The following is a 16,488-nucleotide window of genomic DNA, read 5'->3' on the forward strand; positions in this document are numbered from 1 at the left end:
TTGGTCGGGAATCCTTTGGCAGAAATGACTGCTTCAATGCGGCGTGGCATGGAGGCAATCAGCCTGTGACACTGCTGAGATGTTATGGAGGCCCAGGATGCTTCAATAGCGGCCTTAAGCTCATCCAGAGTGTTGGGTCTTGCGTCTCTCAACTTTCTCTTCACAATATCCCACAGATTCTCTATGGGGTTCAGGTCAGGAGAGTTGGGAGGCCAATTGAGCACAGTAATACCATGGTCAGTAAACCATTTACCAGTGGTTTTGGCACTGTGAGCAGGTGCCAGGTCGTGCTGAAAAATGAAATCTTCATCTCCATAAAGCATTTCAGCCGATGGAAGCATGAAGTGCTCCAAAATCTCCTGATAGCTAGCTGCATTGACCCTGCCCTTGATGAAACACAGTGGACCAACACCAGCAGCTGACATGGCACCCCACACCATCACTGACTGTGGGTACTTGACACTGGACTTCAGGCATTTTGGCATTTCCTTCTCCCCAGTCTTCCTCCAGACTCTGGCACCTTGATTTCCGAATGACATGCAAAATTTGCTTTCATCAGAAAAAAGTACTTGGGACCACTTAGCAACAGTCCAGTGCTGCTTCTCTGTAGCCCAGGTCAGGCGCCTCTGCCGCTGTTTATGGTTCAAAAGTGGCTTTACCTGGGGAATGCGGCACCTGTAGCCCATTTCCTGCACACGCCTGTGCACGGTGGCTCTGGATGCTTCCACACCAGACTCAGTCCACTGCTTCCTCAGGTTCCCCAAGGTCTGGAATCGGTCCTTCTCCACAATCTTCCTCAGGGTCCGGTCTCCTCTTCTCGTTGTACAGCGTTTTCTGCCACATTGTTTCCTTCCAACAGACTTACCATTGAGGTGCCTTGATACAGCACTCTGGGAACAGCCTATTTGTTGAGAAATTTCTTTCTGGGTCTTACCCTCTTGCTTGAGGGTGTCAATGATGGCCTTCTTGACATCTGTCAGGTCGCTAGTCTTACCCATGATGGGGGTTTTGAGTAATGAACCAGGCAGGGAGTTTATAAAAGCCTCAGGTATCTTTTGCATGTGTTTAGAGTTAATTAGTTGATTCAGAAGATTAGGGTAATAGGTCGTTTAGAGAACCTTTTCTTGATATGCTAATTTATTGAGACAGGTTTTTTGGGTTATCAGGAGTTGTATGCCAAAATCATCAGTATTAAAACAAAAAAAGACCTGACAAATTTCAGTTGGTGGATAATGAATCTATAATATATGAAAGTTTAATTGTAATCATTACATTATGGTAAATAATGAAATTTAACACTATATGCTAATTTTTTGAGAAGGACCTGTATATATATATATATATATATATATATATATATATATATATATATATATATATATATATATACATACATATCCATCCCTTGTAGATTGTGAGCCTCCGCGGGCAGGGTCCTCTCTCCTCCTGTACCAGTTATGACTTGTATTGTTTAAGATTATTGTACTTGTTTTTATTATGTATACCCCTCGTTACATGTAAAGCGCCATGGAATAAATGGAGCTATAACAATAAATAATAACAATAATAATAATGTGTATATATATATATATATATATATATATATATATATATATATACTAGCTATTGAACCCGTTCTACGCCCGGGTGGCGAGCATCTATATTGGTATATGGTCTCCATCCTGGTATGTGCTGCTCCATCCTGCGTCCCCATCCTGTCATGAGCTGCTCCATCCTGCGTCCCCATCCTGTCATGTGCTGCACCCATCCTGCACCCCCATTCTGACATGTGCTGCTCCCATCCTGCACCCCCATTCTTACATGTGCTGCTCCATCCTGCGTCCCCATCCTGTCATGTGCTGCACCCATCCTGCGCCCCCATCCTGCCATGTGTTGCACCCATCTTGTGCCCCCATTCTGTCATGTGTTGCTCCCATCCTGCGCCCCCATTCTGTCATGTGCTGCTCCCATCCTGCGCCCCCATTGTGACATGGGCTGCTCCCATCCTGCGCCCCCATTCTGACATGTGCTGCACCCATCCTTCGCCTCCACTCTGACATGTTCTGCACCCATCCTGCACCTCCATTCTTTCATTTGCTGCTCCCATTCTGTCATGTGCTGCTCCCATCCTGTGCCCCCGTTCTGTCATGTGCTGCTCCCATCCTGCGCCCCTGTTTTGTCATGTGCTGCTCCCATCCTGTGCCCCTGTTCTGTCATGTGCTGCTCCCATCCTGTGCCCCTGTTCTGTCATGTTCTGCTCCCATCCTGTGCCCCTGTTCTGTCATGTGCTGCTCCCATCCTGTGCCCCCGTTCTGTCATGTGCTGCTCCCATCCTGCGCCCGTTCTGTCATGTGCTGCTTCCATCCTGCACCCCCGTTCTGTCATGTGCTGCCCTATTCTGTCATGTGCTGCTCCCATCCTGCGCCCCGTTCTGTCATGTGCTGCTCCCATCCTGCGCCACCATTCTTTAATTTGCCTCTCCCATCCATATGCCCCATACGCTGCTCCATTATGGTTGATGGCCCCCATAAGATGCTCCATAGTATATGCCCCCGTACACTGCTCCATTATGGTTTATGGCCCCCATAAGATGCTCCATAGTGTATGCCCCCCGTACACTGCTCCATAAAGGTTTATGGCCCCCATAAGATGCTCCATTGTGTATGCCCCCGTACACTGCTCCATAAAGGTTTATGGCCCCCACTAGATTGTGGCCCGATTCTAACGCATCGGGTATTCTAGAATATGCATGTCCCCGTAGTATATGGACAATGATGATTCCAGAATTCGCGGCAGACTGTGCCCATCGCTGCTTGGTCGAGGCAACCTTTATGACATCATCGTCACCATGGCAACCATTATGACATTTACGTCGATACTGTGCCCATCGCTGATTGGTCGAGGCGAATTTGCGGCAGACTGTGCCCGTCGCTGATTGGTCGAGGCAACCTTTATGACATCATCGTCGCCATGCTGTGCCCGTAGTATATGGACAATGATGATTCCAGAATTCGCGGCAGACTGTGCCCGTCGTTGATTGGTCGAGGCAACCTTTATGACATCATCGTCGCCATGGCAACCATTATGACATCTACGTCGATACTGTGCCCGTCGCTGAATCAGAAACGTGGGATTTCTACATCCTCTATGACATCATCGTCGCTGTGCCCGTTGCTGATTGGTCTAGGCCTGGCGACCTCGACCAATCAGCATCGTCGCTGTGCCCGTCGCTGATTGGTCGAGGCCTGGCGGCCTCGACCAATCAGAGACGCGGGATTTCCAGGACAGACAGACAGACAGAAAGACAGACAGACAGACGGAAAAACCCTTAGGCAATTATATATATAGATAAGACGCTCCAGTGTGTATGCCCCCCGTACACTGCTCCATAAAGGTTTATGGCCCCCATAAGACGCTCCACTGTGTATGCCCCCGTACACAGCTCCATAAAGGCTTATGGCCCCCATAAGACGCTCCAGTGTGTATGCCCCGTACACTGCTCCATAAAGGTTTATGGCCCCCATAAGATGCTAAATAATATATGCCCCCGTACACTGCTCCATTATGGTTGATGGCCCCATAAGATGCTCCACTGTATTATATGCCCCCCATAAGATGCTCCATTGTATTATATGCCCCTCATAAGATGCTCCATTGTATTATATGCCCCCCATAAGATGCTCCATTGTATTATATGCCCCCAAAAGATGCTCCATTGTGTTATATGCCCCCCATAAGATGCTCCATTGTATTGTATGCCCCCCATAAGTTGCTCCATTGTATATGCCCCGTATGCTGCTGCCATATATTAAAAAAAAAATACCATACTCACCTATCGTCGCTGGGCGCCGAATGCTGGGGGGCCTGAGCAGGCGGGGAAATCGGCGCGCTGTGGTGGTCAGGTGCCGGAGTCACCGCTAGCTCAGGCCCCCCAGCACTTGCTATACTCACCTGTCTGTCCCGTTCCACCGCTGCGCGCCGCCATCTTCCGGCTCCTGTGGCTGTGACTGTTTAGTCAGAGGGCGGCGCTGGCGCGCATTAAGCATGTCATCGCGCCCTCTGAACTGTGAACGTCACAGCAGAGGAACCGGGAGACGGAGCCGCACGCAGCGCTGGAACGGGGGACAGGTGAATATACTTACCCTCCTGGCGGTCCCTGACTCTCCGGTGGAGATCTCCTGGGAGCGTCACTCTGTGGGGGCCAGACTGCGCCGGCGCTTGCGCAGTCTATAAAGTCTTCGGACAGAGTGACGCTCCCAGCGTTATATTATAGATACATATATATATATATATATATATATATATATATATATATACATACACACAGTACAGACCAAAAGTTTAGACACGCCTTCTCATTTAAAGATTCTTCTGTATTTTCATGACTATGAAAATTGTATATTCACACTCAAGGCATCAAAACTATGAATTGACACATGTGGAATAATATAGTTACGGTAACAAAAAGTGTGAAACAACTAAAATTATGTGTTATATTCTAGGTTATTCAAAGTAGCCACCTTTTGCTTTGATGACTGCTTTGCACACTCTTGATGAGCTTCAAGAGGTAGTCACCGGGAATGGTCTTCCAACAATCTTGAAGGAGTTCTCAGAGATGCTTAGGACTTGTTGGCCCTTTTGCCTTCACTCTGCGGTCCAGCTCACCCCAAACCATCTCGATTAGGTTCAGGTCTGGTGACTGTGGAGGCCAGGTCATCTGGCGTAGCACCCCATCACTCTCCTTCTTGGTCAAATAGCCCTTACACAGCCTGGAGGTGTGTTTGGGGTCATTGTCCTGTTGAAAAATAAATGATGGTCCAACTAAACGCAAATCGAATGGAATAGCATGCCGCTTCAAGATGCTGTGGTAGCCATGCTCGTTCAGTATGCCTTCAATTATGAATAAATCCCCAACAGTGTCACCAGCAAAGCACCCCACACCATCACACCTCCTCCTCCATGCTTCACGGTGGGAACCAGGCATGTAGAGTCCATCCGTTCACCTTTTCTGCGTCGCATAAAGACGGTGGTTGGAACCATAGATCCCAAATTTGGACTCATCAGACCAAAGCACAGATTTCCACTGGTCTAATGTCCATTCCTTGTGTTCTTTAGCCCAAACAAGTCTCTTCTGCTTGTTGCCTGTCCTTAGCTGTTTTTTCCTAGCAGCTATTTTACCATGAAGGCCTGCTGCACAAAGTCTCCTCTTAACAGTTGTTGTAGAGATGTGTCTGCTGCTAGAACTCTGTGTGGCATTGACCTGGTCTCTAATCTGAGCTGTTGTTAACCTGCGATGTCTGAGGCTTGTGACTCGGATAAACTTATCCACAGAAGCAGAGGTGACTTTTGGTCTTCCTTTCCTGAGGCGGTCCTCATGTGAGCCAGTTTCTTTGTAGTGCTTGATGGTTTTTGCCACTGCACTTAGGGACACTTTCAAAGTTTTCCCAATTTTTTTAGGACTGACTAGCCTTCATTTCTTAAAGTAATGATGGCCACTCGTTTTTCTTTACTTAGCTGCTTTTTTCTTGCCATAATACAAATTCTAACAGTCTATTCAGTAGAAAGCATTGGTACTGAGATGTGGTCTGTGGTCCCCACCTGCAGAACCATTCCTCTATTGAGTGTGTCTTGATAATTGTGAATAATTTACATCTGTTGTCTATCCCAGTTGCACAGCAGCATGTGAAATTGATTGTCATACAGTGTTGCTTCCTAAGTGGACAGTTTGATTTCACAGAAGTTTGATTTACTTGAAGGCATCAAAACTATGAATTAACACATGTGGAATTATATTCTTAACAAAAAAGTGTGAAACAACTGAAAATATGTCTTATAGTCTAGGTTCTTCAAAGTAGCTACCTTTTGCTTTGATGACTGCTTTGCACATTCTTGGCATTCTCTTGATGAACTTCAAGAGGTAGTCACCGGAAATGGTTTTCACTTCATAGGTGTGCCCTGTCAGGTTTAATAAGTGGGATTTCTTGCCTTATAAATGGTGTTGGGACCATCAGTTGTGTTGTGCAGAAGTCTGGTGGATACACAGCTGATAGTCCTACTGAATAGACTGTTAGAATTTGTATTATGGCAAGAAAAAGAAGCTAAGAAAAGAAAAAGGAGTGGCCATTATTACTTTAAGAAATGAAGGTCAGTCAGCCCGAAAAATTGGGAAAAGTTTGAAAGTGTCCCCAAGTGCAGTTGCAAAAACCATCAAGCGCTAGAAAGAAACTGGCTCACATGAGGACCGCCCCAGAAAAGGAAGACCAAGATTCACCTCTGCTTCTGAGGATAAGTTTATCCGAGTCACCAGCTTCAGAAATCGCAGGTTAACAACAGCTCAGATTAGAGACCAGGTCAATGCCACACAGAGTTCTAGCAGCAGACACATCTCTACAACAACTGTTAAGAGGAGATTTTGTGCAGCAGACCTTCATGGTAAAATAGCTGCTAGGAAACCACTGCTCAGGACAGGCAACAAGCAGAAGAGACTTGTTTGGGCTAAAGAACACAAGGAATGGATATTAGACTTTGGTCTGATGAGTCCAAATTTGAGATCTTTGGTTCCAACCACTGTGTCTTTGTGCGACGCAGAAAAGGTGAACGGATGGGCAATTTGACCAAGAAGGAGAGTGATGGGGTGCTATGCCAGATGACCTGGCCTCCACAGTCACCAGACCTGAACCTAATCGAGATGGTTTGGGGTGAGCTGGACCGCAGAGTGAAGGCAAAAGGGCCAACAAGTCCTAAGCATCTCTGGGAACTCCTTCAAGATTGTTGGAAGACCATTTCCGGTGACTACCTCTTGAAGCTCATCAAGAGAATGCCAAGAGTGTGCAAAGCAGTCATCAAAGCAAAAGGTGGCTACTTTGAAGAACCTAGAATATAAGACATATTTACAGTTGTTTCACACTTTTTTGCTTAGTATATAATCCCACATGTGTTAATTCATAGTTTTGATTCCTTCAGTGTGAATGTACAATTTTCATGGTCATGAAAATACAGAGAAATCTTTAAATGAGAAGGTGTGTCCAAACTTTTGGTCTGTACTATATATATATATATATATATATATATATATATATATACACATACACAAAGTGGGTGCGGAAAGTATTCAGACTCCTTTAAACTTTTCACTCTTTTTATATATATATATATATATATATGTTTTGTGTATATGTATGTATATATATATATATATATATATATATATATATATATATATATATATACACAAAAACTTTTATAAATTGTCAAATACACCACAATTAGTTCATGGTCAACCTGTTTCCTCCATACATCTGTGACCTCGCCTCCCGGTACTTTCCTGCATGCGCATGCAACCTCTGATCCTCACAAGATCTCCTTCTCTACTCCCCTCTTATATCCGCTTCCCACAATCGCATACAAAATTTCTCTCACGCATCACCCCTACTCTGGAACCCTCTACCACAACACATCAGACTCTCACCTACCATCGAAACCTTCAAAAAGAAACTGAAGACTCTACCTCTTCCGGCAAGCCTACAACCTGCAGTAACCACCGATCGACCAAACCGCTGCATGACCAGCTCTGCCCTCACCTACTGTATTTTCACCTATCCCTTGTAGATTGTGAGTCCTAGCGGGCAGGGTCCCCTCTCCTCCTGTACCAGTTGTGACTTGTATTGTTCAAGATTATTGTACCTGTTTTTATTATGTATACCCCTCCTCACATGTAAAGCGCCCTGGAATAAATGGCGCTATAATAATAAATAATAATGATGATCACATTAAAGTGTTATGGATGTAAATAAAAAATATATTTTTTTTTTACCTAATTGACAGAAGTATTTACTATTAACCCATAAGTACAAAATAAATAAAGTCCATTACTTTCACTTACAACAGAATATCCACTCTGCAAACTGGCGGGTTTTTGTGGCATTGAGTCAGTAGAATCCTCTTCATTTTCATCTAAATATTCCTGAAAAAAGAAATAGCTGTCATATATCATTTCATCATACAGAGTAAAATTGATGTCTTTACTGTAACAGATTATTTTAAAGCTTAAATGAATTGAGGCTAAACAAGCTATAGCAGACATATATATTGCGCACACCGTTTAGCTCGTGCTTATAGGCTCTGTGGGCAGAGTAGACATCTTTGTTAGGTGCATTTCTCAATGTACTGAAGTAGAACCATAATAGATTGCAAATAAAGCCTGATAGAAATATGTTCACCTTTAGGACGTGCACCCTTTTATCAATAAACTGACACAGTGGTACATTTAGAAACCAGAATATAAGTGTATATTTCTATATAAAATCTAAAATGACAATAAACACTTAAAGGGGTTGCCCCATAAACAAAAATATTTTTTTATTAATAGATTTTATAATAATAATAAATACGACAATTTGATATGTTAAAATTTTTTCCTGTCCTGAGATAATCTTATAAATGTGCCCTTGTGTAATGGATGTGTCCTACCATGCAGGAACATGGTCGTATGGATATACCACAACACCAGGGCAGGGGAGAAAGCGAAAGAGTATACAGACGTTACAGCAGGTGATCGCAGTTGATTCTTTCTGTGTGGTAAAACAAGTTTTTAAACAGCCAGGGAAATGTTTTTCCTTACAGAAAGCAGCAGCTGCGATATTATGCTGTCCTGTCTGTATACTCTCTTTTGCTTCCTCACCTGCCCAGGAGCTGTGGTGCGATCAGACCATGTTCCTGCACTGTGATTCAGCCATAACACAGCACACAGCAGGGGCACATTTATAAGATTATCTCAGCACAGAGACATTTTATTTTAACACATCCAATTGTGAACTTATTTTTATTCTAAGACCTATTGATTAAAGTGTATTTTGTTTTTTAACCCCTTTCCAACATGCGCTGTATATGTATGGCAATAAGTGAGTAGTGATCCCACAAACTGCCAAATACTGCGCAATGATCGCTCAGGCTCGCGCCAAGCGCCGTCGTGATCAAATGCGGGTGTCTGTTCAGTGCTAGCACCGATCGAGGGCGTTTAGCAACTCTGATGCCGCTGTTAAAGGGACACTGTCACCTGAATTTGGAGGGAACAATCTTCAGCCATGGAGGCGGGGTTTTTGGGTGTTTGATTCACCCTTTCCTTACCCGCTGGCTGCATGCTGGCTGCAATATTGGATTGAACTTCATTCTCTGTCCTCCGTAGTACACGCCTGCGCAAGGCAAACTTCAATCCAATATTGCAGCCAGCATGTAGCCAGCGGGTAAGGAAAGGGTGAATCAAACACCCAAAAACCCCGCCTCCATGGCTGAAGATTGTTCCCTCCAAATTCAGGTGACAGTGTCCCTTTAATAGTCACCGCGACACCAATGGGCATTGCAGAGAGAAGGAGCTCCCTCTCTGTTTCTGTTGGTACTACGCAATTGCGATCGCGTTGTGCCGATGGTCTCCATGCTGACTCCAGACCTAAAGATATTTAAGTAAATAATAAAAACAAAAACAAAGTGGGGTCCTCCCAATTTTTGATAACTAGCCAAGCTAAAGCAAACAGCTGGGGGCTGGTATTCTCAAGCTGAGAAGGTCCATGGATATTGGCCCCCCCCAACCTAAATATAGCAGCCCGCAGCCACCCAGTAAAGGCGCAACCATTATATGCGCCAATTCTGGTGCTTTCAATGCCTCTTCCCACTTGCCGTGGTACATTAGCAAGTGGGGTAATATTTTGGGATGGATGTCAGCTTTGTAATGTCGTAGATAGATAGCCGTAGGCACAGCTTATGTCAGTGGTGCTCAAGTAGGCGCCCAAACCATATAGTGTAGAAGATAAACTTGGCACACACTTAGTGGGATGCGGTGAAAATTTAATAAAGAGAGTACATACAGCAGACGTTTCGGTCAAACATAGACCTTCATCAATGTACCTCTTACAAATCATACATCGTATTGGGTCACTATAGTAATGGTGGTAAGCAAGCGGAAACCAAACTTGCTGAAGAAAATAGAGAATGAGGCCTGAAGACGGCACCGGTGACGAACTGTATAGGACGCGGTGCCGGTGCCGTCTTCAGGCCTCATTCTCTATTTTCTTCAGCAAGTTTGGTTTCCGCTTGCTTACCACCATTACTATAGTGACCCAATACGATGTATGATTTGTAAGAGGTACATTGATGAAGGTCTATGTTTGACCGAAACGTCTGCTGTATGTACTCTCTTTATTAAATTTTCACCGCATCCCACTAAGTGTGTGCCAAGTTTATCTTCTAGCTTTGTAATGTCACCTGACACTGAGCACTGGTGTTAGTAATGAAAAGGCAACCCTGTTACTAACCCCGTAGTGAAAATTTATAATGACACATACAGAAAAAGTCCTTTAATTGAACAAAACGCTCCACAACAAATCCACTCTTTTTTCCCATTAATTAACATAAGAATAACTGCCGAATCCATAATGCTGATGTCCCAAACATGTTTTGGAGATGGAACTGTTCTTCTTCAATGAAAGAAAAATTGGACAAACTCATCCATTTTGCATGCCCCCCAAAAAACTATGTTGTTAATTATAATTTTTTATTTTGTATTTTTATTTCAACTTTTTTCCAATATTTTTGGTTGTAATTAGTTAAGAACTATCTATTTATAGTATTATCCAATTTCACAGCACTATATACACTTTTTTGATCACATAATGATCATACTGTATATTCTGGATCAATACGTATACCCTCTCATCAATGAGGACTATACCAACTCTGCATCTTTATTGAACTGATGATCATATTTTCTGTATTAATATGTATGGACTGTGCTGTGAACTGTATTGCTCCTTCCCTGGCGCTGATAGTTGTCACATGGACTCATGGACAGCAGACGGATGTAACACTTGGATGCACGGACAGCAAACACAGACCCACGGATGGTACACGGATTGCAAACAGATGTCACAGATGCACACAATGACATGGACCATGTATGTCACGAATACTGAAATTTCCTGTACAGGAATCACCAGGACAAGAGAAGGTCTAATGCAGTGAGAGCATATGTTGTCAATATAAAGTACTGGCACGCAACATATTCCTTGAAAAGACCTTCCAAAGGACCAGGGGGCACTCAATATGGGCGGAAAAAAGGTGATTCCGGGAACTAAACAGGTAAGGGTTCTTTACAGTTAGAGCAGTCAGACTGTGGAATGCCGACCACAAGAGGTAGTAAAGGCACACACTATAACAGCTTTTTTTTTTGTTTCAATAAATTTTTATTATTTGAAAAATAACTCAAAGTTCTCCCAACATGGGAGTTCTGGTTTTACAGTAAATACAAAAATATCAACAGCACCTTAATATTATGTGAGGGAGTTATAAATGTTGATACGTTTAAGACAAGACAAAGACAAGACAGAAACAAGGGGGATTAGGTACAGAATCATGAGTGATATAAAACTGTTCCACAATTTTACAAAATTGAAAATGAGAAAAGAGTATTTTTTTTTTTTTTTCCCTGTGACAACAAATGTTGGTCCAGCCCCAGCACCGGCCCCCCTGGTGCCCCCATACCGCCACAAAGTCCGAAAAGAGGTAACTCGTCATGGAGATAGGGTGAGAGCCCTCCTCACTTGATCATCCGGGTATAGTTCCAGCCATGGCGACCAAATCTGGAAAAAGGAGTTCCAGTTATCTGTCCTTGTCGCTTGAATGCGCTCGTAAATCATGATGGTGTTCATCCTATCTTTAACCTGAGAAATCGAGAGCAAAGGAGACTTCCACTTTGACGCAATGTGTATTTTGGTCGCCATTCCCAGCATGACCACCAGTTTATATAGGTTTTTGGGCAGTCCCTTCGGTTTTAAGCCCAGCAGGAAAGTCATTGGGCTCATTGATATCTCTTTTCCATGCATCCTTTCCACCAGAAGCTTTACCTCCCCCCACAGATCGGTCGCCGCTGGGCAGGACCACCATATATGACCCATATCTCCTGGTGCATCACAGCCTCTAAAACATTTATCAGAAACCTGAGGATATATGGTATGCAGTCTCGTAGGGACCAAGTATGTTCTATGTAAGACTTTGAGGGAAGTCTCAACCAGGGATACCTGGTGGGACCCTCTCGATAAAGCACCACAACAGTTTTGCCATTCTTCCAGTGAGATATTAAACCCCAGGTCCTCCTCCCATTGTTGCATAAATCTATGTTTCTTTTCCTCCTTTGTATTGGTGAAGGATGAGTATAAATAAGAAATGACCCCTCCTCCCAGTGGGTCGGTTAAGCACTTCTGCTCGAACCCAGTTACTCGGAAAGGCCTCTCATTCGTTGCACTCTTTCTAGCTAAATCAAAGACTTGATTAATACGAAATGCCTCTCGGACTGGCGGTTCGTATTTTTGAATAAACTCCTGTTTAGATAGGATTATGTTAAACGGGGAGCAGAGATGTTTTATAGTGGTTATTCCTCTCAGGATCCACCATGAGAAGGATTGGGAATTGAGACCCGGGGGAAATATTGGGTTACCAAATAGCGAGTTTAATGGCGTATTTCTAGTCTGCAGCTCAATCTTAAACCTTTCTTTCCTCCAGAGGAGCAGTGACTGGGCCGCGAAAGGTGAGATGTCAGCGACGTGTTTAGGGAGTTTAGCCTCTGTCCACAGCAGACCTATCAGGGAATAGGGTTTTAACAAAAATGACTCCAGTTGGACCCATCTAGGTTTGTCTACAGTTGTGCATATTCTAGTTAGTTGGGCAATTTGGGCCGCTTTATAATAGTTTATAAAATTAGGTAAGGAGAATCCTCCTTTTTTCCGGTGGATAAACATAGTCTGTTGTTTTATTCTAGCTTTTTTCCCTAGCCATATAAATTTGGAGACCATTGTGTGTATTTCTCGTATTACTCTCAGGGGGACCGGAATGGGAAGGGAGCGGAAAAGGTATAAAAACCTAGGGAGAGAGACCATTTTTATGGCGTTTATTCTACCTAGCCATGAAAGAGTCAGCGACGACCATTTAGTCAGATCCCGTTGGAAATTTTTTATAAGGGGGGTGTAGTTCCATTTATATAGATTAGATCGGTTAGACGTAAGGTTAATCCCTAGATAAGTTAGGTAGTGCTATTTTTTTTCAAAACCAAAATGCGACACTAGGTGTGCTTGATCTCTTTCAGGCGTATTCAAGAAGAGGGCCTCCGACTTGTCTATATTTATTTTAAGTCCTGATACTAACTCAAAGTCATGTAATAGCGAGAATAAATTTGGAAGTGTGGTATGTGGGTTAGAGAGGGTCAGGAGCAGGTCGTCAGCAAACAGACTTACCTTATATTGCTCCCCTAGATCGGGGGGTCCTAAGATGTCAGGGTTTGTCCTTATGGCTTCGGCTAGCGGCTCCATTGCCAAGGCAAACAGCGCTGGCGAAAGTGGGCATCCCTGTCTAGTACCTCTCTTTATGTTTATCGGGGTAGGTTGCAATGTTGGGAGTTTGAGGTATGCTGTTGGGTTATCATATAATAGTGTTAAGCAGTTGATTAATTTGTGGGGTAGTCCAAACAAGGATAGTACTTTGAAGAGATATGGCCATGACACTGAGTCGAATGCCTTCTCAATATCTAAGGCTAAGAGCATAGTAGGTCTTTGTGAATTGTTTGCTGAGTTTATATCTAGATTGCGTCTTATATTGTCCAGTCCTTGTCTCCGCGGTATGAATCCCACTTGATCCCTATGTACCAGGGAGGGGAGCACTCTGTTGATTCTTTCTGTAATAATGGATGTGAATATTTTTAAGTCTACATTAAGTAGTGAGATAGGCCGGTAATTTTTCGTTAACTGATGATCTTTTTTGGGTTTGGGAATCACTGCAACGTGGGCAATATAAAATTCGGGGGGCATTTGGTTGCCGTTTAGAAGTGCATTGCAGATTTTTGTAATGTGTGGCGTGAGAATTTCTTTAAACTTTTTATAATATGGCGCTGAAAGACCATCGGGTCCGGGGGCTTTATCGGTTTTCAGTTTTTGGATTGTTAATTTTACATCTTCGTTTGTTATTTCAGCCTGCATTATTTGGGAGGATAATTCATTAAGTTTAGGGAGCGATAGATGTTGTAAAAAGTTTTGAAGTAAATGTGAGGAGGGGGCCTTAGGTGGAGAATATAGATTTTGGTAAAAGCTATGGAATTCTTTGTAAATTTCTTCAGGGTGGGCTGTGACATGGCCATTACTTTTTTTAATTGAGTGGATGGTGTTCAATAACTCTTTAACTTTTTCAATAACTCTTTTTGGCGCAGTTGCCGTGCTAATAGTTTGCTAGGCTTGTTTGCCAGCCTGTAAAAGGAGGCCTTTGTCCATGTTAGGGCACGTTCTGTTTTATGTGTGAGGACAGTATTTAATTGGTGTTTAACGTCTCGTATCTGTTTGATTAGGTACCGTGAGGAAGATTGTTGGTTGGCTTGTTCTAAGTTAAATAGTTTATTTTCTAGTTTGGTTTGTAATTCCGATCTGTTTTTTTTCCTGGTTGATGCCAGTTTAATGATGGTTCCTGTGATAAATTTCTTATGTGCCATCCATATGTTACCCGGGGATGACTCTTCACTAACGTTCGTTTGAAAGTATAGTTTAAGGTCATTGTTAATAGTTGCCGCTATTTCTGGGTCTGTCAATAGAGAGCTATTTAACCGCCACCTGAACAGTTTAGATGCGCTTACATTAAACTTAAACTCTGAGAGTACCGCGTCGTGATCCGACCAGGAGGATGGGACATGGCGAGAGAACAGAACCCCAGGCAAGGTGTTTGCTGTTGTTATGTGCAAGTCTATCCTTGAGTAGGTTTTGTGTACCGTGGATAAAAAGGTATATCCTTTTATGGGACCATTAGTCTCTCTCCATACATCGACTAGTCCATAATCGCCCATTAACTTAATTATTTTTCGTCTGTCCCTCTTAGATATATCTGATCTCTTTGCTGCAGTGCAGTCAAGAGCGGGGTTCAAAGTAAAATTAAAGTCACCGCACCAAATCAAATGCTGATAGAAGAGCGCCGATACTTTAGATAGTATTGATTTAAACACTAACGTCTGGGTTGCAGTGGGCATGTAGCTGTTTATTATGCAGATATTCTGTCCTTGTAAGTTACCATGTATGATGATAAATCTGCCCTCCGGGTCCTCAATAGTGTTCTCTACCTGGAATGGTAAACTATTTTTGAATAGTATGGCTACGCCCCTAGTCTTACGCTCCCATGCCGCCAAATAGAATCGGGAATAATTGGAGTCAAAGTATTTAGGGCTAGAGTTTTTAGAGAAGTGGGTTTCCTGTAAGCATATGACATCTGGTTTGTGTTTGTGGTAGTCTAGAAATGCCTTTTTACGCTTCAGGGGCGAGTTAAACCCATGAACATTATGTGACAATACTTTACACATAAATGCGATATTTGTTACAGCTGACGATCCACCAATGACTATTGTCCGTTCTCATTGACCCACCAAGGAGTTGCATCATTGTGAGATATAACAGTGGAATTTGTTCACTTCTGTAGAGAAACAAAAGGGAGAAGACAACACAAGGGGAGACAAAGACAATAGACAAATAATGAATTAACGTTTGGGTAAAATACCCATTTGAGGCCTTATTCCGGGGACCCATAGAAAAGGTGTTCCCAGAAGTCAACCTAGTCAGGCAGCATGTACTTTGGCCCAACAGCCTAACCCTTGCAAATTAAAATGAAAAAAGGGATGAGTTATATTTTAAACATGAGTTACAACTTATTGACGCAACCAACAGTAGTTTTAACTTTCAGCCACAACAGCTCGGCTCAGTTATCAACTGCCCAAGGGGGCCTATTATGGAGCTAAGGCACCGGAGCTATATCACAATTGCTCCGTTCATGTCAGAGTTCACCATGTGGTCTCAGGAGAAAATCAAGTGACCCTAGCATTCTGGCTCCTGGTTCTGGGGGTCTGTGTCCATTCTCTTTGTGGTCTCGATTTTCGTCTTGCTTGAGGAGGCAAGGCTTCCAAAATTGGTATTCCCGCTCTTTCAAGTGCTTTTATGCCTTCCTCTAAGGACCGACTAATAAACGATTCTCCTCCATGAGCAAATATTAGCGCAAACGGAAACCCCCATCGGTATTTGATATTTACTGCCTGGAGGGCTGCTGTAACTGGTTTCAGTGACCTTCTCCTCGCAAGTGTGGAGGGTGATATATCAGCAAAAAGACGCACTGGGTTTGGCAGCCCAGGTAGGGACGGCATGTCTCTTGCTGCTGACAGAATTAGGTCTCTCGACTCCTCATAGTGCATTTTAAGCACAACATCCCTAGGGAGATCTGATGTTCTCGGTCTGCCCAAGGCTCTGTGGATTCTAGTAATGTGCAGCAATGAGGGATCTACTTCTGGGAGTAGTGCTTTAAACAGCGCTGCAGCCGTATCTTTAAGAGCTATCACTGACTCTGGGAGGCCTCTGATACGTATATTTCCTCTACGGGATCTGTTCTCAAAGTCCTCACATTTTAGCTCCATTTCCAGAATACGCTCTG

At 43.4% G+C, this 16,488-nt stretch overlaps 1 protein-coding gene across 4 annotated transcripts in view; it reads right to left on the reverse strand.

Annotated features, from left to right (window-relative positions):
- Positions 1 to 16,488, reverse strand: part of SYTL5 (synaptotagmin like 5) — a 461,654-nt gene that overhangs the window by 119,331 nt on the left and 325,835 nt on the right. For all 4 annotated transcript variants that reach the window (XM_069761622.1, XM_069761626.1, XM_069761625.1 and 1 more), the window contains one exon: positions 7,883 to 7,963. In XM_069761622.1, coding sequence (XP_069617723.1) covers positions 7,883 to 7,963 — 81 coding nt within the window. The remainder of the gene's footprint in view (positions 1 to 7,882; positions 7,964 to 16,488) is intronic.

Source organism: Ranitomeya imitator, chromosome 3, assembly GCF_032444005.1.
Source record: "Ranitomeya imitator isolate aRanImi1 chromosome 3, aRanImi1.pri, whole genome shotgun sequence".
Classification (NCBI taxonomy): domain Eukaryota; kingdom Metazoa; phylum Chordata; class Amphibia; order Anura; family Dendrobatidae; genus Ranitomeya; species Ranitomeya imitator.